Source organism: Crotalus tigris, unplaced genomic scaffold (assembly GCF_016545835.1).
Source record: "Crotalus tigris isolate CLP2741 ecotype Arizona unplaced genomic scaffold, ASM1654583v1 scf7180000024472.5447098, whole genome shotgun sequence".
Taxonomy (NCBI): domain Eukaryota; kingdom Metazoa; phylum Chordata; class Lepidosauria; order Squamata; family Viperidae; genus Crotalus; species Crotalus tigris.
The window spans coordinates 5,086,078-5,113,609 of NW_024100643.1; the positions used below are offsets into that span (position 1 = coordinate 5,086,078).

The 27,532-nt window shown below is 36.8% G+C and overlaps 1 protein-coding gene and 1 long non-coding RNA gene across 6 annotated transcripts in view; one reads left to right on the forward strand and one right to left on the reverse strand.

Annotated features, from left to right (window-relative positions):
- Nucleotides 1-682: 682 nt before the first annotated feature.
- Nucleotides 683-12,817, reverse strand: LOC120303490. 2 transcript variants are annotated; one of them, XR_005555475.1, is made up of 3 exons: nucleotides 12,706-12,817; nucleotides 4,795-4,877; nucleotides 683-853 (listed from the first exon to the last, which is right to left on the reverse strand). It is a non-coding gene; the product is annotated as an uncharacterized LOC120303490 (long non-coding RNA). The 2 variants fall into 2 exon arrangements; XR_005555474.1 differs by having other exon boundaries at nucleotides 683-1,233.
- A 22-nt stretch (nucleotides 12,818-12,839) lies between these two features.
- The window catches only part of SGCA (sarcoglycan alpha), a 48,902-nt gene continuing 34,209 nt past the window's right edge, over nucleotides 12,840-27,532 (forward strand). For 2 of the 4 annotated variants that reach the window (XM_039333076.1, XM_039333077.1), the window contains exon 1: nucleotides 22,713-22,841. In XM_039333076.1, coding sequence (XP_039189010.1) covers nucleotides 22,802-22,841 — 40 coding nt within the window. In that variant the 5' untranslated portion in view covers nucleotides 22,713-22,801. Of the gene's footprint in view, nucleotides 12,968-18,329; nucleotides 18,558-22,712; nucleotides 22,842-27,532 lie in introns of those variants that run through there. The other 2 variants (XM_039333078.1, XM_039333079.1) reach the window with 2 other exon arrangements.

Here is a 27,532-nt window from a genome sequence, read left to right on the forward strand (position 1 = left end):
TCAATATAACCATTTGAATGAACAGAAGAATAGCTAAAGCTGTGTGAGGAGAGAAATATAGTGGCTATTGGTTTATTTTACTTATTTATTCATTCAATTAAATTTTTATGCTGCATTTGTCACAGTTGCAATTATAAGTGTTTTCCAAATGTAAATAAAGTTAAAAATGTCTTATGACTGGTTCATATTTAGATTGGAGACTGTAAAGAAATTTCAGAACTATAGGCTAGAAAACAATAGCAAATTATTTCTGCATTATTGCTCACGAAAATAACAAGTTGCTCATATAGTAAATGCAAAGATCTAACAGGAGTTATATCAATGTGTTTGGAGAGCCATCTTTATGCAATTTCTCCATGGTGAGCAGCAACTACTCGGGGTTTTTTTCATATTATCAACTGAATTATAACGAATTCTCAATATACAACTACAACTGAGCCCAAAATTTATATTGCTAAATGAGAAATTTGTTGAGTGAGTTTTGCCCCATTTTACGACTTTTTTTGTGGTTAAGTGAATCACTGCAGTTGTTAAATTAGTAACATGGTTTTTAAGTTATTCTGGCTTCCCCATTGATTTTGCTTGTCAGAAGGTCACAAAAGGTGATCACATGACCCGGGAACACTGTAACCCATCATAAATATGAACCAGTTGCCAAGCATCTGAATGTAAATCTCATGACCATAAGGATGCTGCAACAGTCATAAGTATGAAAAATGATCATAAGTCACTTTTTTCAGTGTTGTTGTAATTTCAATCAGTCACTACACAAATTGTTGTTAAGTGAGGATTATCTGTACAGACCCCCATAATTCGTTCCTGGTTCCTTGAAACTGTGTCCATGTTTTAAAACCTAAATTGGAAAGAAGAGATTACACTTATCTTTAAGAAAATAAAATTCCATTACAAAGAACATAACTTCTTCAAAAGCAAGCTTTTTCTTGTGGCTTCTGTTGTAATTAATATTATTTAGGTTTCAACTTTTAAAAACACAATTAGAAAATTAGAAAAATCAGATTGTATCTGTACTAAAAAAAAAAAAGCTATTTTTTTCCTGTTAAAAATATGCAGACAGAATTTATTGTCATTTCCATTCCAAAGGAAATGGTGATGCAGCACAATTTAAGCTGGCATGCCTGGATGGGAATGGAGGTTTGTACTGTTTACATTTCCAGTGAACAGCAGGAGGGGGGAACGAATGCAGTCATCCCAGCATCACCCACCATCCAGGTTCTGTCAAAAAGAGGACACATTGTTCACATACAATCATTCAACCATCTGCGACAAGGACAGATTTTTCTTAAAAAACAAAACAAAAAAAGCACATAAATTAAATCTCCATGGAGCTTTCAGCAGAACTATGCCATGAAAATATCTCTGTTTGAAAAAACTAAAGAAAAGCCAAGGATTGCTCTTGATTTCATCATGAACTGGAAGACTTCCAACATGCAAAGCCTAGTAATGGTGACTCAAGGCTTTTTGAGACCTTGGGTTGTATCACTCCTCTCTAGGTCCACTAACCTGCAAGGGGCAAATTTAAGAAATTAAGGATCCTCTTAAGTGCATCTGATTTTCCTAGGATAGTATGAACAAAGTGGAAATTGTTGCAGGATTAACGAAAAGCTGCCTAAATTCTCTTTGTCTTGGGATGTTTGCACTTTCTGGGCATAGTTGCAGAGTTTTAGAATACTCAGACCTGAGCACCATCATGCAATATCTTTGTTTTCTGATGGACTGAACTTGTTTCTCCCAGGAGCTTGCTGAAGTTAGATATGATGGTTCATCACACAGAAAGCAAGGAAAATTGAGGAAACTGGTTACAGCACATTATTTTAAGCGATTGGTGATATATTTTAATAAGAAGGTTGAGTACAGCCTCAGTCTTTATCACATTCAGCAGAACCAAAGAGATGGAATGAATTGTAGAGGAGGTTGTACAAAGATCCAATTGCTCTTTTAAAATTTCTCTCTTTGTGTGTTAAGTGTCTTATGTAATAGAAGGAGAGGCCACTTACATGGGAACTATTACTTTGTATAAATAACCCAGTGGTATTTTTAACATTTATCTTGCCAGTTTAACAAATTTCTTCTGAATAAAACTGATGATTCTCAAAAATGCATTATTAGGACTTATATAATTACAATTTTTCCAGCTCATGAATCAGTTGTTTTATATGAAAAGCACTTCTTCAAGTAGCTATTGGGGTGGGATGGGGAAATAATGTCAAACGTCCCCTTCCATTATGCACTGCAATAAGCAAATTTACTCTGGTGCAAGAACTTATGACAAAAGATTTTTTTATATACAATTCTCTTTCTTGCAAATTATAATAGAATCAAATGATGACTGAACCCTTACATTAGAAAATGTTCTCCTGTTTGGAGAACTCTGGCACAGGACAAAAATATTAATATAATCAATACACACACTCCTTCTAAGTCCTTGCTTAGATACTGAATTAGTCGAAATTATAGTAAGTTCGTTGAAAGTGGTAGGATAAATTCAGTTCAACTAAATTCAATTTCAGTTTTTTTCAGTGGATGTATATGAGCTGCTTATCCTAATGCTCACCAGCCAATTTTACAGAATGTACTTTCATGTCTTAGCCTTTGTCTCATTTTCAACCCACTGCTGTGGCAGCTTATGTTCATCTTTAGGAGTTTTGAGTTTTTCCTCTCCTGACACGTTCAGTCATGCAAACATTCTGTAATGCCTTACTGACAAGACAGGTGATGATAAAGTCAGGGACTGGGATCTGCCCAACTCCCAATGACTAACTATGGTTTGCTGTAGTCACCCCCTTCTCTTAAGTCACTGGGACACATTCTTCCATGAGCTGGAGAAAACATCAGACTCCTGACTTGTCTTTGAAGAGGGAACCCTCTCGTGTCCTTATGACTGATACTCAGGCTATTTCTGCACATGCATCTACAATATTGGTCTTCTGCAAGATCAGTACTATATACCTGTAAACAAAATAGCCCAGGTGACATGTCAATGGGGCAGAACATAGACCCAGGTTGAAGCAGAAAGAAGCTCTTTCAATGCATCCCTTCAAAAGTTTCTCACTGCAACCCTCCTCCTGCCCATCGGCTTTTTAGTCTGGTATTTGGACACAGCTTTATTAGTTTTTCAGAAGACTACTAGGCTCATGTTTAGAAATAGACTGAATACAGGTTATCGGTGAAGAATATCTCCATGCTGATGACCAGTCACACTTATGATTGGTTGTATGTTTCCACTGCAGGTGAGGATACATAGGAAATAATTCTAAGTCAGAGAATCCACCAGACTCTATATTTGTATGGTTTCACAATTAAACTGTAATGACAGGTACTCTTCAGGCCTCATTAGGGAGGCAGATTAGAGCTTAGTTGTTAGGACAACACTAATTATACAGATGAGAACTAGTGTGGCATACTGGTTAAGGTCCAGGCTAGAAACTGGGAGACCATGAATTCTAGTTCACACTGCGGAACAAAGCCAACTGGGTGATGTTGGGCCAGTTACCTTCTCTCAGCCCTAGGAAGGAGGCAATGGCAAACCACTCCTGAAAAATCTTGCTAAGAAAACTGCAAATACTTGTCCAGGAAATCTAGAATCAGACATGATTGAGCAGAAGGGGGGGAAAGTATTCTGGTAGAGTTTTCTGCCATACCAAGGACTGAAGGAATGCACATTCATGTTGTAAGGAAGAATTTTGAGACTGTTGTTTCTAGCCATCGATACCATTACTTAAGATGATTTTTTTTAAAAAAGGAAATCTATTTGTCAGCTTTTAAACCATCTCACAATTACTCCCAGATAAATTAGAAACAGATTTTTCTCAAAATCCACTGGCCATAACTGAGTTTAGAGAAGCGATAGTGAACCCTTTGAGCTTGATGTGTCAAAAATTCGGAAAATGTCTAACGTCACTGCTGGCATATCACCGCCCCTCCCCCAGGAACAAAAAAGAAACAATTCTTTATATACTCATTTATTTTAAAACAATATACTTCAGTCATGTGTGATGCTATGTATTATATAAAGAAATGTCAAATAATTACAAAAATGAAATATGAATAAAACAAATTCATTTTAATGAGCACTGTCTTAACTAATTATATAAGTGCCCTAAATTAATTATATATTGAACTAAAATAATCCAAAGTTTATCTGAATCTAACTTCTCCCATGTTAAATTAGTTCCTTAGTGAGGTTTTATTTCCCCTCTCTGATTTGAAGGCAGAGATGAAATCCTAGGGAAGCACTGTAAAATAGGCTGCTCTAGGAATTCCACTTCTGTCACTCTCTTACTTTCTATTCCCTAGAGCAGTGCTTCTCAAAATGTGAACTGAGGAAGGGGTTCTCAAGATCCTTTCAAGATGACTGCAAAATCAAAGAAATGTATTAAAACCTCTCTGTTTTAACTGCTAATAAATATCTGTAGATATAACTCACACGAAAGCTCCTTGGGGGTTATCAATCATTTTTAAGAATCAAAAAGGGTTCTGAGACTACAGTGTTCAAGAACTGCTGCTCCACAGCTACAGGGAGGAATAAAAAGGAGACACAGGGCATACTTGCTATTCCTGTATATTAGGTGGGATAAAGTATTATGTGAGAAGTTTATTCTAAGCACAAAAATTATCTGAATAAAATTACATTCTGGATAATGAACATCTTTCAACCTGTTCACTGAACCCCCCCTTAATATTGTGTGGTATGTGTAGAATCACAAGACATAATGCAAACCTATGGGTATTTTTTAATATTTTTCTAGAACATAAGTTGGAAGCAGGAAAAAATACCTTTAAGAAAGAAAGTCATCTGCATACTTCAGGTACAGGAATTGCCTCAGGCTACATCTGATGTTGTTGTAAAGGGCAGAGAACTGCAGTGGATATGGGAATAAAGTAGAATGGGTAAAGCTCATGAACATGACTGCATCATGCCAAAGATTTCCTGAGACAGGTAATTCTAGGTTTTTTAAAATTGTATCAAACTTTCCCTGATTTCCGTGATTAAAATCCAAACAATTACACAGACACACACACACACAGAGAGACAAATTATAGATACAGAAAAGACATTACTTTCTCAACACACACATACACACAAATGCACATATTTTTTCTTTACACACACACACACACACACACACACACTCCAAGTCATTAGCTTATATTTGTGAGAGTTGGAAGTGGAAATGTTAGAACAAGACATAATTAAGAAATCCAAGCTAAATTGTATTACAGGTAGTCCTCACGTTATGAACACAATTGAGCCCAAAATTTCTATTTTTAATTTAGATATTGTTAAGTGAGTTTTGCCCCATTTTACAATCTTTTGTGCTATAGTTGTAAAGTGAATCACTGCAGTTGATAAGTTAGTAACCCAGTTGTTAAGTGAATCTGGCTTCCTTGTTGACTTTGCTTGTTAAAAGGTTGCAAAAGGGGATCACATGACCTTGGTCATAAATATGGTCATAAACATATGGTCATAAATGATCATAAATATGAACCAGTTGCCAATCATCTGAAATTTGATCACATGATCATAGGGATGCTGCAATGGTTATAAGTGCGAAAGTGGTCATTAATCACTTTTTTCACTGCTGTGTTTAACTTTGAATGGTCACTAAATTAACATTCCATGGAGCAACCATGAAAGATCCTGCAGGGTTTGGAGATGATACACTGGTAACATGGAAAAAGAGAAATTTGGGGGGAGGGATTTAGATTGAGCAGCTGATATAAAAAAATGTGCTGAGACAGCATGAGGGGGATGTCAAGATGAAAGGGCCAAGATAAATGTCTGTAGCCTACAGTTATTTATTCATTGTTATTAATAGTTGCAGTTGTTCCTTTACCACAATGATCCCACCATCCCAGTCTTGGGGAAATAGAAAATAACCATACTCCTCTCCAAACCAAACTCATTCTGCTCCTAACCCTGTAGATTTAGAAAGAAAGAAATCACCAATTCTGATAACGGTGAGTTTTCCAAGACAGTGGGAGGTGAATGCATTTTAGGTTTTGGAGCTTTGTTAAATCACTGAAACTTTTTGAAATATAACCCCAAAAGAATTCCATTGACAGCATTAAAATTACAACTCCCAGGGCAATGAATTAGGGTGCATCTGGAAACCCTGAACCAATCTTTTTTTTTTTTCAATTAATAGTTCCTAGTCTTCATAAATCTCTTGGACATGTTGCCTGTGTATGTTGTCTACTTTACAGCATGGCCTGATGGGAGAAGCAAAAAAAACATGCAATGGAACAAGTAATATAACCAAGCATTTCCACAATGTTTCTTCACATTATATAGTATACAATTTTATATCCTGCTATCACAACTTTGCCTTTTTCCTAAACTAAACAGAAAGCACTTGTATTGTGATTTTTATTGATGGGATGTTATTCAAGATATTTGATCATTTGTATTGCCTTTTTTCTATTCCTTTTTCAGTTCAACAGTTCCCTTTTGGAAAGGTGGTGGCCAGGAATGTACACAATATTCCAAATGTTGGTGCGTTACTGTCACATTTATTCCAATTCCTTTTCTAACATGGGCCTTTCCTTTAAAAAAATGACTGCTGCAAATTTTCACTGAGCAACATACCACAAGCCTTAAGATTCCTTTTCTGATCAGTCACTATGATTCAGATTCCATCGTCATATTTATTGCAGGATATCTTTTGGGTCAAAATTAATTTTTGGGAGGCAACATAGGGTTGCAGAACAGTGGCTGTAAAAGCATTTATAAATGGATAGATGATTATGCAACCCTCTCCCTTTTCCTTATCTTGGGGGGGGGGGTATTTTTACTAGTTGTTGTTTCAGGTGTTAAATGCATTACAGGGTATACACAACAGTTTTGTTACACTGCCTATCTATAAATGGTAGGAAGACACCTCTGAAACTCAGTGTTATCAGAAAGGATTCTGTGAATGCCAAACTATGGAAATATAGTTCGCCACACCATGAACCTAAAGTTTGCCTGGCAACATGAAAGAAATGGCTTTCTCATGCTTTTTTTTTTTTTTTTTTTAAGGGTTTTCAACTTCCCAGTCCTGCCTAGAGCCTTGATATTTTTGATATCCTCATCTGGCTAACTTGTCTAGTTCAGTATCTCAACAGAGCCTGGCAGAATGTTTATGAAGCACTGTTTTCTGACTTCCATTTACACCAGTAAAATGTTTTTCTTCATTTGTCTAGTGTCACAGTTGATGGGCATGTGCTAGAAACTTCAGATACTGCTATAACTCTGATTCGTTTTATAATCTTGAAAAAAAATCAACAGTCTCTGTGTTTGTTTCAAATACTGACACATACTTTGTACGCACCCCATCCATAGTTGAATTTATGGTCATTGCCCTCTAACAATGCTGTTCTTTAACTTACTGGGTCTGATGTTCTGTTGGCCATTCCTCATAATACGAAAGGCCAAAGAGAATCTTAAATGCATTATTTAATAACTCATGCTTGGAAGACAATGGTGAGTTCTGTATAAGAATTTCAAAGTTTGCCTGGTTCGGCAAATGGGGGTGAAGATAGTGGAAAAGGAATTGCAAGGCTGTTATTTCAAAAATGACTTGAGACCAGAAGAGCTCAACATGAACAGGTTGATAACTATCTCATTTTGGGCCTGTCATCCACCTTTCAAGTCTTTCCTTTCTGACCAATGGTTTACGAGTATGTCTCAATTTAGAAAGCTTGGGGAAGATTCCTTCTTCTTTCTCAGCTCTTGCTTTTAGCTGCCAGCATTTTGCGCCCACTCAACAGTGAAATTTCTGCTTTGCTGCTCCTGCAAACTCCTTCCTTTCCCCAAAGCTCTGTAATTCAAATACCCATTTTTAATATACCACCTAAGCGGTATCCCCTTTAGGCAGCAGAGAAGAGCACTTGCCTGCACACATGCACACACACACACACACACACACACACACACACACACACACGAACACACAAAAAAATAATATTTATATAATTGTTGGATTATCTCTGAAGATTTCTGTGGACAGTTTTCCTGCATAATTAAAAAAAAAAAGATTAGTGCATGCCCTCAGATAAAGCATCATATAAGAATTCTATACCATGTATTATTTGTGTTCATAGGTATCCACAGCAGAGCAGGGAAAGGGGGGCAAATGTCAAAATGCACATTGTGACATCACAATAGATATCCTATAATATATGTGTTTGTAACAACTCATATCTTGTTTTTTTCTATTAGCAATGGACATTTAATGCTTACAGACTTACTTCAATCATCATCATCACCATTGTCATTAGGACTGTTATCCCTCCACCACCACCTCCTCCTCCTCCTCCTCCCTTTCATTCTCATTCAATCTGGTGGAAATCAACTTTTTTTCTTCTATTTTTTCTAAAGAAAATGACTCTTGGAAATTGGTCTGAGAATACTTGCATTCACATTGATTGTGAGTAGCCATTTGGATCTAAATGAAAGGATTGCCTTTTAGTTTCCTCAAAGTTATCTATCTTGTGCCCTTCTCTATTATTCTTTAAGTACTTGAGAAATACTTGAGAATCTCCTTTAAACTCTTTAAAATTCAGGTCCCTATGCATTCTGTACTGTTCACTTTTGAGTTCATGTGATTGAAAACAAATATCCATCAGAAAAGTGGAAATGAAACAGTTTGTCCAGGATCTAATATTCTGCATTACAGCAATATAATGAAACAACAGCAGTAACAGTAATACAAGGTTTTCAGTCCTGCAATCATTCAAATGCACCCTATGGAGATAATAGCCAATTCCAATTTAGTTTCTCATCTATTTTGGGGGGAGGGGGCAGTTAGACCTCAGCTTGTATCTTGCTGAAATTCTTCCTCCAGAATTAATTGCTTTAAGGAATGCTTCATCTCCCGATTGCTCTTTCTTCAGCTTATTTTATTTTTAAAATAGATACTGTAGAGCAGGGAAAATAAAATCTTCAAGTATTTCATGAGATGCAACTAAAATAAAATACTAACGATACAAGTTTTATGTGCATTCAAGAAGCAAGACCATTCTGCTTCTTTTTCTTTTAAGCAGCTTGAAATATTTTCTCTACTTATATGAGAGAGAATTTGCTATGCTTCCAATCACTTAGGTTTTTATATTTTGCTTTAGCATGGGTCCAAGATATTTAGAAGTAGGGCCACAAAGCCCACAGAGAATTTTGGCTATTGGGTTAGAAAGAAAATAAAAGACAAGCAATCATGAAAAAATAACAGCTGATATGACAGTATATTGGTACTTGGCTATACATTTATTTATTTATTCTTTCTTTCTTTCTTTCTTTCTTTCTTTCTTTCTTTCTTTCTTTCTTTCTTTCTTTCTTTCTTTCTTTCCTCCTTTCCTCTCCTCCCCTCCTTTTAAAATGTGCAAAAGTTAAGTTTTTATTCTTTTCACAAATTATCAGAACATACTTTCTTAATGGCTGGATTCACAAAATAACCTAAAACTGAAATCCAGGTGAATAAAACTTAATCACCTCTATACACCAGATTGTTTCTTTAATGGGGCAGAAGAGACAAAGATGACCTACTTTTCATCTCTTTTCTACTGCTCTTATAGGGGGGGGAAAGGCATAAGGCCAGTAACACCAAATGCTCCTCTCTTTGTAATGATCCACATAAATTATCCACAATATTTTTTCAAGCCTGGAAAGTTTTTCCCCTTTTGATGTATAAAGATACCTATACATCACATAAAACTTCTCATTGTTTTTCCTGTCCTGCTTTAATCTGGCTTTTATTCCACTTTACTAGTTTATTGGTATGATATTAGCTGAGAACATTAAACTGTACTTTTTTGCTAATTGAGCTGAATGGTCCGGATGCTTGGTTTGGTCTGGATGTAAGGATAAATTAAGAGTATATTGGATACAAACATACCTGGATATTACCCACAAATATTTTTCAACAATAAGCAATGCCCAGACAAATAAACTTCATTATGGAATATTGGGATAGCTTGATGCATACATATTAAGACAGTGATGGAGTTTCATCAATAGACCATATTACCCATCTCATGTAGTACTATAAACCTGGCCTGCGTTTCAACCAAGCCTAGAAATAGTTGTACGGATGGTCCTGTTAAATTATCTCCTGTAATATCTGTACAAAAAGAGACAGCTAGTTTAGTCTTGTATGCTGGATGAAGAAATGTGTTTTATAGGCTGATGCAGACAGTGACTCATTGGGCTGCAACCTTGGCTTGTGGGAAGGGGATCTCTGGCTCCACTACAGATTTCCCTGCAACAGTTGTGCATAGGAAGTTGAGCTCCCATTGCACCTTCTCTGACAAGAACATTTATCAGTTTCTATCCACATTCCCTAATCTCAGAAATAAAATTTATGTCAGCACAAGGGACAGTTGTATGCCCTGTACATCAGGTACAAAAATTGCCTGAAATTGCCTTTTAATTTCCTTAGCTGGAAAAGAAGAACTATCTTTGAAAAACACAGGCAGAATTTTTTTAAAAAACAAGGTTTGTGGTGAGGTAGATGGAGGAGTTAAGATTTTCTCCCAGCTTCTGATTAAAATTGGAATTTGAAGGAAGGATTTTTCAGCCTCCTCCAGGTAACAAATTAATACAGGATAATATACATCTTAAGGATCTGTTTTCTAGTCTAGAGGAATTAGGTAACTATTAGCTAAGAATAACACTAAAGTTTTTTTTTATTTCTCTCTGTTATGTTTAAGTCTAATTGATCATTTCTGTGATGTCCAATACTATCTCTTCAATTCAATTCAATCCAACCATTGTGTCTTTTTCTATAATGTGGAACCTATGATCCAAGTTAGTTCTAAATAAGAACAAACTAGCTTAATCTTGTAATTTGCTCAGAGCCTGAAGCCTTATATATATCTGCACGAGAAGTTCTTTTAAAATGTTGTTTGTATTTTTAACAGCCTTATTTATTTATATCCCACCTTTATTATTTTTATAAAGAACTCAAATGGCAAACATAACTAACACTCTTTCATTCTCCTATTTACTCCACATTAGCAATCCTGTGAAGTAGGTTGGGCTATATTTTTATTTCATCCAGCTTCGATTATTCTGTATATAAATATGTAGCATTAAAAGAGATTATTATCTTTTATCTTCTTCTTTTTAAAAATAAAATCTATTTTTATTTAGCCCTTATAAGATTAATGTATTACCCCAAAAGCAGGGAGGAGCTAATTTCCTTAGCTATACAACTTAATGTTTCTGGGCAGAAAATGGTGCTCCAAAATACCTTTCTTTTTTAAAACCCTTCCCCCCCCCCCAATTTTACTTGCCAGTAAAAGACAAGCAGGCCTTGCGAGACCTATCCTACACCGTACCAGAGTTGTGGAGGTGGATGGGAAATTAGGTGATGTATTGTAAAAACTATGAAGCTGCTAAACCAAGGCAGGATCTCTCTCTCTCTCTCCCTCTCTCTCTCTCATATGACATAACAGAATATTACATTACTACATAAAATTCACAAAAACTGTATATAAAATGTGTACATAAAACATCAGAGCAATGTGTTATTTTAAAAATAATATGAGTGATGAATAAAATTATGAATAAAATAAAATTATATATGAGCAGTTACTGTGGTGGCTATGGCCAGATATCTAGATTGTTCAGCCATTGGACAGCAGTGCCCTCAAGATGATATATTTCATGCAGGAATTCAGGGAACCTTCTGGGGGGGCATTCTTTCATAATATGATATAAAGTTTGAAGGACTTTCCCAGAGTTACATTCAGAATTATCAACTAGCCCCCATTTATATTCCCAATATTGGCACCAATCATGGTTGGTTCAAATCCAGTTGAGCAGAGGTAGGAGATGAAGCTAGGAAACATAGGCCAAAGAGAGTATGGGAAAAGGATTTTGAGACCTACAATCATTCAACCAGCTTGCCTTCAGAAGTTGTGGGTGCTTCATCACTGGAGGTTTTTAAGAAGAGACTAGACAGCCATTTGTCTGAAATGGTACAGGGTCTCCTGCTTGAGCAGGGGGGTTGGATTAAAAGACCTCCAATGTCCCTTCCAGTTCTACTCTGATTGATTGACCCTATGGTCTCAGCTACACTGCTATGGAAACATTTCATATGGGATTATCTTTGGAAACAGGGCAGACTGTAACTCAGTCCATTTGAAGGGCAAGACGTAGGTAAACTGTGATGCTCAGCTTCCTTCCTTCATCTCACCTCCCCTCAGTTCATTGCTATTGAGATGTGTTATACAACTCTTGGCATGGCTACTGGTAAAGAAGTCTGGACCAACATTTCTCAAAATTTCCCAGCCTAATTTATGTCCTTGGTCTTCCATGCTACAGAGCTGCTTCCCCTTAATTCACAGCCTTCATATAAGAGTAGAACCTCCATCATTCCAGCAAAGCAATCATAATAATGGAAATTAATGGAGAAGGTGCTCTAGCAGCTAATGGGAGTCCCAGGTCCCCCAGCTTGCCCTGATTGTGCTGAGAATTGGTCCCACTGGACCCAAAGAACTGGCGATGCCACTTCCCATTTCTATATCCTTCTTTCCATGTCTCCGCCATCTGCTGAACCATACTGGCTGAATTCAATAATACTGGTAAATGCCTATTTTTCTTACATCTCACTACAGCCTGGAAGCACTACTAAATGGCTAATTCGCTTTGTGCTGTTCTTATTCTGGTCACAGCTCTAGCAAAACAGAATATCATGTACTACTAACGATGCCAAAAAGATACTGCATCATCGTTTCTTCTCCTTCTTTAGCTTGCTGTCGGACCTCTTCACTCGCTTCCAGAAAGCAGAAGGAAATCTGCCTCCCCTTCTCTCTTTCTTTTTTCCTGTAAAGGTGGATTAGTATCTTTTACTGCGCTCCGGATGTACTTCTGCCCCGCTGCATTCCTCCTTAAGAGATGGGAGCAGGAGAGGCTCGCTGACCTAAATATAGTCGGATCTTGGTAACGGAGGGCGTAGAGCAGACGCGGGTATGTACGCGTTTGTAGATATATATACTCTGTATTTTTGTGTGTGTGTGTGAGCGCGCGCATCTGCAACAACTGTAGTTGTCAGCGCGAAGGAGTCGAACTGTTTTACTCTAATAGACTTGGGTTAGCTTAACAACCCCCTTTCTCTAGCTAGTTAGATGCACGTCATTACTGTGGTCTTTTTAGGCTACCTAAAAGACAAAGCATGAGCAGCCGTTTATTCCTGCGGAAGTTGCCTTTAATATTTTTAATGTCGCCTCCACAAAGATTTCCACTCCCACCCCCGCACCCGGTCATTTTTTTAAAACGATGTTCAATCCGCTTAAGGGTCCTTGTTACAGTTTTCAAGGAATTTCCTGCTCAAACTGGCAAAAAGCCTCACCGCCATTTTCAGCAACTGGATCCACAGGTTGCTTTATAATTTCATTTCTTCCTCTTTTTTTTAGTCTGGTTTATAACTAACTAGCTAGCTAAATATGATGTTTAATTCTGCAAACTGTCCATGCTCAGTGATCCAGGAACTGCAGTTGGAGCAGAGTGGTGAATAATACTGGATTGGGTGACAGATCTCCAATCACAAAATGTAGGTCTGCGTCTATGTAGGTTTTAGTGTTTTCTTCATCCATTCCGAAGGCTGGTTTGTTGCCATGTTTCATTGTTTGAACTAAGGGGTGATGATTTCTGAGTTAATTATAAAACTCAAATCTATTCTTATGGAAAACAGAGAGGCTGCTTTCCCCAAACCTTTGGTGACCTACATGATTGAAACATGCTTAGTTTAAGACATCAGACCAAAACCAGTTCTTGCAGGTATCATGTTTTGATTGCTCAGAGATGCCCAGAATGGAACCACATTTTTTTCAGGTCTCTTGTTATGCTTTTAACATCTTTGATTTTATTTTTGTTCCGGCTGGTTTTCCATTAACTATCTCTAATGGTGCATGGAAGCTATTATGCTACCTCTCAGAATCATGTTCAGAGGTTAGAATCTCTAGAATCCCTTTATTCAAGGTACATGCTTGTTCAAAATGTCTTAATTTTGTCAAAGAGATCTGAGTGAAAGAATGGAGGGCATACTAAACCCCAATTCTTTTGAAATGTTAGCTCTTCTCTGCATATTATTTATGAGGAATGTGGTTATCACAGCTATTTTTTTTCTACATGACTTGTTTAATTGAAGCACTCTTTGGAGACACACCCAGATTTGTGTACAGTTGAGCATCCAAATGAGTAACTTCCACAGAAGGTCTGATGGGGAAAGAACAAAAGCAATTAATAATGAAAACAGTTGCCTGACCATTCATTATCCAAGCTAGGCAATTTTTTTTTCACTTTATTGAATTGTCTAAGCTCTGTGTTCTGGATACTTTGCAGAGTTTCTCCTTTACAACCAGTTAGGGATGTTTCAATATTCAGGAGTCCTATGCCAGCCCCCTGAATTAATACAGAGACAAGAATGTCTATGCAGTTCTCAGTCGGAATCCGGTTCATGGTTGTTCCAAAGATGCTTTTTCTAAAAGGCAACTGGACTTACTTTGTTTTTCTTTGGAAATGTTTCACTTCTCATCCAAGAAGCTTCCTCAGTTCTGACTGAAAAACACCTTTGGGATGCAGACAAGAACCTAATTCTTCTAAATCTGCAACATGTTACATTTTGTTAGGGGGTTAAAAGACTATCTTTTATAAGGCATCATCTTCAACACCACCAAATAATGGCTATTTAAGGAGGGTTAGAAAGTATGGTACTGATGCATAGCTGGAAACAGGAATTTCAAAATGAGAAATGATGAATTCTATCATTTCCAGGAAAAAAAAACACCTTTTATATGAAGATACGGCCCACTCAGAAACACTGAATAAAAATGTAGTAAAAATTGTTTAGGGCTAGCTGGAATATATCATGTCTGATGGGTCTATAATTTTATGGAAGAATAACATCCAATTTTAAGAATGAGGGAAGGGCACTATGGAAAATGACAGAATTTGAAAAGCTTATATAAAGCTAATACCATGTGCTAGGGTTTGTATACAAATTCCTACATAGATGTGACATAGACATGGAACAAATAATTGCATGATAAAATGGATGCAAAATTTTAAAGAAATGGCTATGGTACAACTATGGAAATTATAGATTAAATCCATAAAATTTACTCCAGGCTTCAATCTAAAAGAAAATTGGTACAAAACATTTTACAGATGATATAAAATTTTGTGAATAGTCTTCAGAATATCTAAATCTTATAGTAATGAATGTTGGAAATGCCATGAAACAGAAGGAACATATTATCATGTAATAAATGCTTAACCCTCCCTTCCTTAAAAGTACTGAAAAGATATACATAGAATATATCTAAATCTTACAGTACAACACAGAATTCTGGGAGTTAAAGTCCACGTCTCTTAAATTTGCCAAGCTTTACAAGCACTGATTTACTATTATAATTTTATTAAACATATGAAAATATATAAAAATAATAATAATAAAGATAATAGGAAAATGTGGAAAGGGAGAAGGGAGAAAGACAGACAGAAGGAAAGGAAAAGGGGGGGGAAGCATTAACTTCTGGCTCTTTTCATCTCAGTAGAATAAAACTAATAATAGTATAGCCTCAATGTTTTACTTTTGCATAGTTAATATATACTAGCCATTTCTATGGAAACAAACCTATCTAATCAGCAAATCCCAAAGTCAAAGTTTAATTTTTGTCTGTCAATTTCCAAGTAGAAAATAAATTGGATATATTCTTTTCTTTAATTAAGAAGAGAAAAGATTAAACTGCTTGATTAAAGCAGTTAATTTGCTTATCTCTGCTAGTTCCATCAGTTTATCCAGCCATTCTTCCAATATGGGAAATAATGTATCTTTACATTTTTGCACATAGAGCAATTCTCACTGCTGTCAATATAAATAACAACAAAATTCTACTTTTTTCCAAGCTGTCCCCTGTCCATTAAACCTATATATATATGGTTTGGTTTTTATATTCATTTTGAGAATGTTCTGTATTAAAAAATTAATCTTACCCCGTACATCTTTGCATTGTCACAAGTCTACCAAAGATGGTAAAAGGTCCTTTCTTTACATTTCCAATATACATTTGAAATATCTTTATATATCTTTTACAATATCTGGTGTTAAATATCAACAATCCATTATATTACAAAAGTTTTTTTTAGATTATATTCAATATAAATTTTAAATTGTTCATCCACATATTTTCTAGTTGTTCAAACATTAAATTACATCCAAAATCTTTTTACCATGGAATCACACAGTGTTGCAGATATTCATTCTCCAAATTCAGTTTCAGGAACAATTTATAAACCTACACAATAACATGTTAATCATTGCCACAAAATACAATTTCAAATTCATTTTTTTATAAAATTAAACCCATAGCTTTTTGTGTATTTTGAATTTTTCAATTATACGGTAAGTAAATAAACTAATAATAGACATGTCCTTCTGACTCTGGCTATTCTTTGGACTTGAGAGTAGGTTCACTTTGATTAAAAATATTATTTGACCATAAGTCCACTTGTTTGGCCTTATCAATGTATATAAAAGAAGCTTCCTGGGGTGAAACCCAAAGAGGTACTTTCATAGAGAACCTTATTTTATATTTATTCCAGGCCCTTAGGATGGCATGCCTAACAAAATGATTCTTAAAATCAACATTTATTTTAACCTTGTCATAAGAAGGCATGCCATCCAAATGCCATCTAAATCAAGTAGTCTCTAGTTTTAGAGAGTTACTCACTCTTTCAAATCTGGTAAATCCAAACTTCCTCCTTTAGCATTTTGCAGTAGTTTGCATCTAATCTTGGGGTTTTTCTGTGCCATATGAATTTACAAATGTCCTTTTGCCATTGTTTAAATAGAATGTCAGTGGCTAATATTGGTAAATTCTGAAATAAAAACAATATATTTGGCAAGACGTTCATTTTAATTACAGAGATTCTACCCAATAGGAAGAAACACTGACCTACAATATGCTTTCTATAGTAAGGTGATCAACTGTCCTCCTTTAGGGAGGATAGTCCTCCTTTTGTGAGTTCTGTCCTCCCTCGAAAAGTGTCCTCCTACATGTCCTCCTTTTTGATATTTGAAGACTAATCTGCAGGGCTTTTTTTCTCTCATAGAATGCTCAGAATGGCGTTCTGGCACCTTTTTTTGATGTTTTTTTTTCAACTTTTTCATGAACTGTGCTACTCCCCCTATTGGCTTTCAAAAGCCAATAGGAATTGCTGCTGAGCGCGCCAAAACACCCGGCCAGCAAACTTTGCACATGTAAGTTGTCTGCAGCAAAGGCGAATTGGCAGGAACTTTGCATCCCTCCCTGCTACCCAAGTACACCATCTCCTAGTTAGTCCCGAAGATACTTGGAGGAGACTGGAGGGCAATAATGGCTGCAGGTGCAAGAGGCAGGGGCGGTAGGGCTGCTGCGGGCGGGGGTATGAGGGTGGCAGTGGTCTGCTGCCCCCTGTGCTGTGGGAGCTGCGGGGTCTGCTCTACACGGGGCTGGGCAGGGTGGGCGGTGGTGCTGGCGGGGTGGCTGCAGGTGGGATGTGTCAATGGCGGGCTGCCCCCTGGGGCCGGAGCCAGCACAGCTGGTGCGTTGGGAGCCGCGGGGCCCGCTCTACACGGCAGGGCAGCAGTGCTGGCGGAGCGGCTGTGGGCGGGCGCGCAGCATGTAAGCATAATTACAATATCAAATGTTATTGTTACAAATGTTTTTTATTTTGCATTTATCATATTATAGTGTATTCTGTATTATTGTTGCAATGAATAAAATGTTTCTTTTATTTACAATATTTTTTTCTTCAATTTATTTGTGTCCTCCTTTTCATTGTAAAAAAGTTGGTCACCTTATTCTATAGGCTTATATTATAGGCATCACAAACTGGTAAAAGTACCATGGGGAAATTAGGAAACAAATAGCTTAACATTTTTTCTTCTGTTTATGTTTTCTTTTTTTATATACATAAAAAACAATGTGTACAATATAGTGGAGACTTTAATATTAATTATTATTGTTATATAATAAATGATTTAATATATTTTGCAATTGCTTATCCATGCCACATCCAGCTTTAGGAATCTTATGCTTATCAATATTAACATTTTACGATTCATGGTCAATATTTATATCAACTTTTTTTTCTTTATATTTAAGGATAATCTAAACAACAGAGTATCAATAATCCTCAGTCAACAGTGTTTATATACCATTGTGAATATAAAATACTATTGTCTTTATACTATAGTAAAACAACATAAAAAGGGAAAAAATAAGGAGGGGGAAAGCCTTATAATTTTTCTCTTTTTAAGAATATATCTTTTTGTTTGCCTCAACAGGAGGGAGTGTGAATATATTACGTGCAAAGTGGAAGTACTTTTTCACACTTTTGGGGGAAATCTAACAGAAAGGAACGCTTCGGCAGAGACAAGATTTTCTCCAAGCTATTTTTTATTTCTCCAATAATTTTCCTCCCTGTAAGCCGAGATGATGGAGATGCATTTCAGGAGCAAATATTTGGGAATGTTCAAGATTAATATCTGGTACAAACATTGCCTTTTTGAGCTGTAGGTATTATGAGTGTTGAGTATGTATGAATAATATGCAAGTAGTCCTCAACTTACCACAATTCTTTTAGTAACTTATCATTGTTTTTCACACTTACAAACTTTGCGGCATCCCCAAGGTCATGTGATCAAAATTTCGAAGCTTGGCAACTGACTCGTATTTATGACGGTTGCCACCTCCTTATAAGCAAAGTCAATGGGGAAGCCAGATTCATTTAACAACTGTGTTGCTAACTTAACAATTGCAGTGATTCACTTAACAACTGTGGCATTAAAAGTCGTAAAATGGGACAAAATTCACTTAACAAACTTTTCACTTTTATGGTCGTAAGTTGAGGATTACCTACACATGTATGATGTCACATTCTTTAATTTTTATTTTAATGTAAAATAAAAGTATCGTTTTATTCATATATTCATGTCCTGCATGTGCTTCCTTGGTACTGCTAATAATTTCAAAAAAGCGGGTTTAATTAAATAAAAATAAAGATTGACAATTAGGTGAGTCTTTATTTATTGATTAAAAGATATGTTAGCATCTTAAAATCCAGTGACTAGATTCATGCAACATGCTAAACCCAAATTAGCAGTTATATTAATTAACATTATAAACTCCACAAAAGCAGGACAAAGGATATGAATTACATAGAACTGTATAGTTTTTATGAGGATGCCATAATGATATTATGGTGAATGTATTATGACATAAGCTTTATGGAATAGAACTAAGCCAAACTAAGTAAAATTAATGATTAGTCTCTAGTCCTCCATAGCTAATGCAGTAAAACACTGGTTGGATTTACGTAAGTCCACCCATATGTTTCTGTATATCTGTTTTGTGCAGACTAGACAAGAGTTTTGGATACAAATACAAACAAGTAAGAAAAAGCTTAAATAAATTGTCTGTGAAGTTTATTTAATTTTTAAAAAATGGATGATGCTGATAGAGCCACTCTGTGTGTAATCTGCCATCAGCCATGGAAGTTATGGTGAAGATGCTGGACCAAAAACAGGGAGACCCAGCTTCTAGTTCTTCTCCAGCTAAAGAAAGCTCCCTGGGTGATTTTGGACCAAACACTTTTGTTCAACCCAGGTTATCTCACAGGGTTGTTGTGGGGAAAACGGGGGGGGGGGGGAAGGAATGCCTTATATGCAGCTTGAGCTCCTGAGGAAAAGCAGGGTGTCAGTCTAAGGAATATGTGTCCTGCAATTCATTCTGTTGTAGCCCCAGTGTGGGAGTTAACATGGACACAGAGGATACAGTATTTACTGTACTTTCCGGCGTATAAGACAACTTTTGAAAGCGTTGAAATTGGTGCCAAAGTCAGATGTTGTCTTATATGCCGAGTCGTCTTATATGCCGGAAATAACGGTAGTTTCCAGCGTATAAGATGACTTTTTAGGCATGCGACTCGGCGCTGAAGTCAGGGGTCGTCTTATATGCCGGGTCGCCTTATACGCCAGAATATACGGTATTATTTGTTAGATTGATGTTGCCTTTTCTCCTGAGCTCAAGGCCACCTATGAGGCACTGAATAATGTTAGAAGGAGGAGGAGGAGGAGGAGGGAATCATGAAGAGAGTTGAGTTACAAGCATTTTTTTTTATTTAAGATTTCTCTCTCCTTCCTTTCCTTCCTTTACATAAAAATCAGTAAATGCTGATTTCCTGATTCCTATATGGCAAGGGGCAAGGGGAGTGAGAGGTTTAGGTGTTCCACTGTTTTACTCTTTCAGTCTACATTTTTCACTTTTGGACAGCTCGGTTTCTATGCTATTTTAACCTTGTGCAAAATTGAGAAGGGGCTTAAAGTTAAAACCCTGACAATATTGCTGGCTGAGCAGTCTAATGTGAAGATATAAGCCTGATGGGCCTGGAACGGTGGTGGTACATTTAACTGTTTTAGGAGAGCACAGCAGAATGGCAGCAGATGAGGCCAGTGGTGTCCTGAGTAAACTGATAATTCAAAATGACAGCTCATCATGCAGTTGTTGTGTCATCACATCATAACACTTGCATTATCATTTCTCCGCCTCCTTGTCATAGTGGAGAGACATTGAGGAGTTGATGTTTGTGGATGAAATTGATGCATGACCAGGAGGAAGGCATGAGCTGCCATCTGTAATAATAATAATAATAATAATAATAATAATAATAATAATAATAATAATGATGATGATGATGATGATGATGATGATGTAGGAAGGGACCTTGGAAGTCATCTATATTCTATACCATTTCAGATAGATGGCTGTCCAATCTCTTCTTAAAAACTTCCAGTATTGAAGCATTCACAGCTTCTGGAGGCAGGTTGTTCCACTGATTAACTGTTCTAACTGTCAGGAAATTTCTCCTTAGTTCTAGGCTGCTTCTCTCTTTGGTTAGTTTCCATCCATTGCTTCTTGTCCTGCCTTCAGGCTCTTTGGAGAATAGCTTGACTCCCTCTTCTTTGTGGCAGCCCCTGAGATATTGGAACACTGCTATCATGTCCCCACTCGTCCTTCTCTTCATTAAACTAGACATACCCAATTCCAGCAACCGTTCCTTATATGTTTTAGCCTCCAGTCCTCTAAATATCTTTGTTGTTCTCCTCTGTACTCTTTCTAGAGTCTCAACATCTTTTTTACATTGTGGTGACCAAAACTGGATGCGGTATTCCAAGTGTGGCCTTACGAAGGCATTGTAAAATGGTATTAACACTTCACATGATCTTGATTCTATCCCTCTGTTAATGACATGGTCAATAAGACTATTCCACTTTCACCTGCTACTGGTTACCTCATTTTATCTCCAGTGTAATACAGATACTCCCAGAATTTCAGTCTCTAAGCTATATGATCATTAAGCAAGTCATCATGTGACCAGACCCAAGTTTATGACCATTTTTAGTATGAATTAACTGAATTAATTAACTGAATCTCCACAGTTGTTAAGTGAATCCAGCTTCTCCAATTGACTGTTTGCTGGAAGCTAGCTGGAAGGTTGCAATCATGATAATATAACCTCATGATATTGCAAATGTCATAAAGCGAGCCGACTGCCAAGTGCCCAGATTGCAATCATATGACCACAGGGATGGTGTAACTTTGAGGATGCACCATAAGGGTTTTTTTTTTTTCATTTTCAACTTCGAAACATCATTAAATGAACAGCTATAAGTTGAGAACTGTAGGTAACAAAGCACAACAGATTTTATATACCTTGTGACTATTATTGGATACTTACCAGCTCAAGGAGGAAAACATCACTTTAACAGTGGTAAAGCTAAGGGTGACTTAAGCCTGCCTTAGTAGTGGGCTGGGGATTAGAAGAAGACAGTACTCAGTTAAAAAAAAAAAAAAGTTGAATACATATGTTCAGAGGTCCATAGTCCAGCGATGGGATTAATCAAACAAACACTGACATGCCTCAATTTTTAGAATCACAGGTCCTTAGAAATGATCTAATTCAGTCTCCTGCCCAGAAGAAAATCTAACGTTGCTTAGAACCTCCTATTGAATTCTGCTGTTGGAGAATGGTAATACTTTGCTTTTTATTAGACATTGTAAATTATCCCCTTTCATTGGTTTTAATGTATCATACTCCTCTGTCAGTAGTGTATCATTATTTAATATCATCCTATCATAATTTGTTTAGTTATATAGCTAATAATTATATTACTTACACACCAATTTATACCTTGTCATTACCGTTTCCTTTTAGTTCCTTAATATTTAGTGCCCCATGAACTCTGTTGTTAGTGTTGTTATTAGAGACTTTGGCTAGTCTTCTCCTTCCCCCCTGCCCCCAGTAATAATACTATTTGGTTGCATTGCATAACATTACTTGGTTATTGAATTACCTATTTTCTGGATTGAGGTTTTGAACTACTTTATATAAAATAGTAAGCCCTCTATTCCCCCCACCCCGCCTTCTCCAACAATGATTAATATAATCACATTTAGCACTTAACATAATGTATATTGTCTGAATACTACACTGTCCCTCTATATTATCTTACCTATGCTATTTAAATGTTAACAGATTTTAGAGAGAAGAACAAATTTATGCTTAACAGTTTGACCAGCTGCTTCGCTATAGAGTGGAATGGGTTGATGCTGCCCCCTTGTGGCAGTTATGGGACCTAAAACGTGGCTCCCGGTTGGGATACATTATCTTAACCTTTGTTGGCAACAGCACACATACATTGCCTCCCCCATTTTCACACCAGCCTGCCCCTGTCAATCAAAGTTTTCCACTTGCAAGATGGCAGGACAGTGCCTAACTGGGAGCTGTTTCCTCGCAGGCAAGTTTGTTCTTAGTTTTCTACTGTTTATGGGAAGATAGAAATGTGCAACAATACCCTGAGTGTGCTGAATGGCTCAACTTTGTCCTTCTGTATGAAGGTGCAGCTTTGCACAGGGGCTGTTTATAAGGCTTCAAGAAGCCATGAGGAAAGATCTGAGAAGGAAGCTCCTGTGAAAGTTGTTTCAAACTCTCTGAATGCCACTCAAGAGAGAACTAACTATGAATTTTCTTGTCTTTTGTACCTTTCCTGCTTCCCAGGATTTGTATGCATTGTCAACATTTTGTAGAGATCATGTTTTATCTGCTTTCTCACAGCCTCTATTAGGCACCTTCTAATTTTAGTGAGCCGCAGTTCCTTTTGTGGTTTGGAGCAGAGCTGGTTGTCCCCATGTTTGCTGAAGAAAATAGAGGAACATAGCATGGCTGTTGGCATTTGTTAGAGTGGCATCTATTAAGGGATCCGAAATCCAATGGGTATAAAGTTGTACTGGCTTTTGAGTTATATAGAGCTCTGATCAAAATAGGAAAAAATTATTTCAATAAGACATGAAGCCATAATTCAGGAAGGTGTCTTTGCTAGAAGAAAAAAAGTAGAATCAAGTTTTCTTTCTTAAAAAAAAGCAGGACCCATTATTTCTAGATGTTTTTATTTTTAGCAATAAATAGATCTGAAATTGATTTAAGCAGTGCTTTTTTTCTAAAAAAAATAAATAAAAGGTGCTGGAACTCACACACATCATACAACCCGCCTTGCCTACCCTACAAGATTCCATCCCAAAAAGGTGCCGGAACTCCGTTCTGGGCGTTCTATGAGAAAAAAAGCCCTGGATTTAAGTATTTATTTGCTTTTTGGCTTGTTTATTTGTTTGATTGGGTTTAGAGGCCACTGAATTACAAGTGACTGCATGGCTCACACTAAAAAGCAATGACAATGAAATGGAAAGAAGATAAAACTGGTGTAAAGAAAACCAAACATTGTTTTTTTTTCTATATCTTTCTTCTGTTTTTTTCCTTTCTTCCACTTTTACCATTTTCTTTAATTCCTTTCATTTTCTTTTCTCTTGCTTTAATTATTATTTTATATTAGTTTTTGTCTTCTTTTATAACACTTTAATAAAATTATTAAAAAGAGTGAGGAAAAAAGTAAAGGAGTCCCTGTGGATTTTACTCCGTTTAGTTGTTGCTGACTATAGAGGGCAGGTGCTCATCTCTGTTTGAAGGCCATTGAGCCAGTGTTGTCCAAAGACATTTCTATCGTCATGTGGCCAGCATGACATCACAGAGTGCTGTTACCTTCCCACTGAAGGACCAGGAAAAAGATCCAGGTTTTCAAAGGCAAGGAATATAATTAGGATGGAAGCTGTTTGGGTCTTGGGGAATACTGTCCAGAGCAGAGGTCTTCAAACTTAGCCAGCCCTTTTATGACTTGTGGACTGGCTGAGGAATTCTGGGAGTTGAATTCCACAAGTCATAAAAGTTTGAAGACGCCTGGTCCAGAGGGTAGGTGTTGCGACAGAGAAAACAACTTCCCGCAAAATAACATTTTGATTAAAAATGTCCTGGAAGTGCATCAATTCTGTCTGATCTTACTGGACAGGCAGAGGTAGATGGTCCCTCAATAATTATGCTGGTGTGTGTATGTGTGTGTGGCTAAGTGCTTCCCCTACCCTATTTCATTATGCTAAATTTTCCCACTTGAAGTTTTTATCCCCTGGTCCAAATTATATAAATACCCCTTTAGCCTGTTCCTCCAAGCACAGGGTGGGGGACGAGACAGGAAGCTGTTGCATGTGGTACCTGCTGGGAAAGGTGGCTCTGTTTTTAATCTCTGTTTTTATTGATTGTTATGTAAAATACTGCAAATATAAATAATCCCCCAATTTATAACCATTTGTTTAGAGACCGTTCGAAGTTACAGCTGCACTGAAAAAAGTGACTTATGACTGTTTGTCCACACTGACGTTCACTGCAGCATCCTCATGGACATGTGATTAAAATTCTGGATGCATGGCAACTGGCTCATATTTATGCTGGTTGTAGTGTGTCCTGGGATTATCTGATCATTGTTTGTAACCTTCTGTTAAGCAAAGTCAATGGGGAAGCCACAACTGTGTTACTAACTTAACAACTGTGGCGATTCACTTAACAACTATGGCAAGAAAGGTCATAAAATGAGGCAAAACTCATTTAACAACTGTCTTATTTAGCAAAAGAAATGTTGGCTTAATTGTAATCATATACTGTAAGTTCTGAATAAGCAAACCTATTTTTTTTTAGTTTGTTTGGTCGTCCCTTCCTGGATTTTGGATATGGTTTGCCTTTGCCTCCTTCCTTGGGCTATAAGAAAATTACTGGCCCAAAATCACCCAGTGGCTTCGTGCCTAACTCAAACTCTTAGTCTCTTACTTTATAGTTTGGTTCCTTAACCAACTACATCAAACTGGGTCTCTTTTCTGTCATAATAAAATAGGAAAAATAGATGTGTGACATCTTTAAAGACCAACAGATTTATTTTACTTTAAATTGTTTTCACATTTTTATGAATCACACCCAAATGTGTGCATATGTCTGTCTGTGCATCACCCAAATCAATCCATTACAGAATGAAGATTCATTGAAAGTTTTGGGCTATATTTTACAGCACTGGTGCAGTGTGAGTTGAAAAGTACATTTTTGTTCAACTTCCCAATATTTAGAGCTGAGATAGAGTGACAGTCTCAAAAATCACTCAGTTGAGTCCTTTGCTTAAAGGAAGTCTAATCCTCTCCTATTCAGCACCTGAACTACTATATCTCAGTGGTTCTCACACAGGTGTGCACACACACACATATACACACACAGAGGGGGGGGGAGGGAGGGGGGGAGGGAGCAAGAGTAAAGCTTACTTAAAAGTAGGTTTCATATATCATAAAATGAAATCTTTACATGTGCTAAGCAAAATCATGTGCTCTCAGTAAGAGAAGAACTGCTTTACTTAAAATCTTACATTGCTTGCATTAGCAATGAAGAGTGATTTTCCTTCCTCCCCCTGGATGATTTCCCTTTCATTAGAACCAAGAGGAGAGGAATTTGATAGTTTTTATTCCCTGTACATTTTCTGCCCTGTCAGGAAAATTAGGGACCCGGGAGGGTTTTGAATCCTGCAGATTCAAACTTCTGATCTGGCTATGATATGCTTCCTGATCTCCTCCTTCTGACATTGTTAGTAATAGTAATAGTAACAGTAGTAAAGTTGGAAGGGACCTTGGAGGTCATCTAGTCCAACCCCCTGCTCAGGCAGGAAACCCTAAACCATTTCGGACAAATGGCTGTCCAGTCTCTTCTTAAAAACTTCCAGTGTTGGAGCATTTACTGCTTCTGGAGGCAGGCTGTTCCACTGATTAATTGTTTGTTCCTTAATTAATTGTTCCTACACTAGAAATTCAAGAACCTTGAAAACTTCCATAAAGATTTGCAAAAGACATCCAGTTGACCTTTGTTTCTCCTTCCAAGTCACAGTATCTACCTGATTATTTACTTATTGGCCAACCAACTTCAGTGAGCTCTCTTAGAGCTCTTTGGATGCCTTCCTAAGAAGGATGTCATAACTCCATTTTCTCCCTTTCACATTTGTTTTTGCTCAAGCAAAAACTAGTACAACAGAAATTTAATCTAAGTATTGTGAAAAATGGTTTGTAATCTGCTTCTAGATAGTGATTTAAGAGGAGACAAATTGCTCACTGCTTTTTAATTGTTAAAATCTCCTAATAGCATCCAATAAGATCAATATGGATCTCTATTAATGAATGGGAATAAGGAAATTACAAAGAATTGAAGGAATTATGCTTTGAGGATTCCAAGAAGAAATAGTATTTTCATCTATCCTCTGGGGGGGGGGTAACAGGAGCCTTATTGGGGTACACAAGATATTCAGAGAATGGGAAAAGGAACTTCTTTTTCAATAGGTGTTAAGCTATCTGTAGCAGTAACTTCATGATTCTTGCCAATGTGAGAAAATAACATATTCTAAGGTAAAAAGATCTAATCCTGTTTGGAAATAAATGAAGCAGAGGTGAGAAAAGTCTGTAACATTAACATTGTTTAAATAGGAGGGGGAGGAGGAAAGAAGGAAGGAAGGAAGGAAGGAAGGAAGGAAGGAAGGAAGGAAGGAAGGAAGGAAGGAAGGAAAAAGAAGGGAGAAAGAATAAGATTGAAGCTAGAGAGCAGATAGAATATCATCATTCCTCCATCAAAACTAGTGATTAGAAGCACATAAAGTAAAAAAAAAGTGAAGAGAAATTCACTTTTTTGGTTGGACTTCTGTACATACAGAAATTGGGTTTCAATGTATAAACTCTATCTTACTTGCACAAAAAAGATTGCAAGATTAGGCAATGACTATTTATTTTGCTTTGAAGAAGCAGGGTGGGAAAAATACTGACTTTGGAGATTCCTGAGAATTTAATAGACAGCTGCAAAACCTAACAAATGAATCATTAAATAAATCAACCAAAGTTCTCATTCAAGGCACAAATTATCTGATTAAAATTATTATACTTCAGACACATTATGCAAAGACATAGCTCTGTGGAGAAGACTGTAACATAGGTGGAACAAAGAAGAGGGTGTCCAGCAGCAAACTAAATAAAGTCAATTACAATAGTGATGGGTGCTCCGTTGGAAGACCTGAAAAATGAAGTTAGGGGCCTA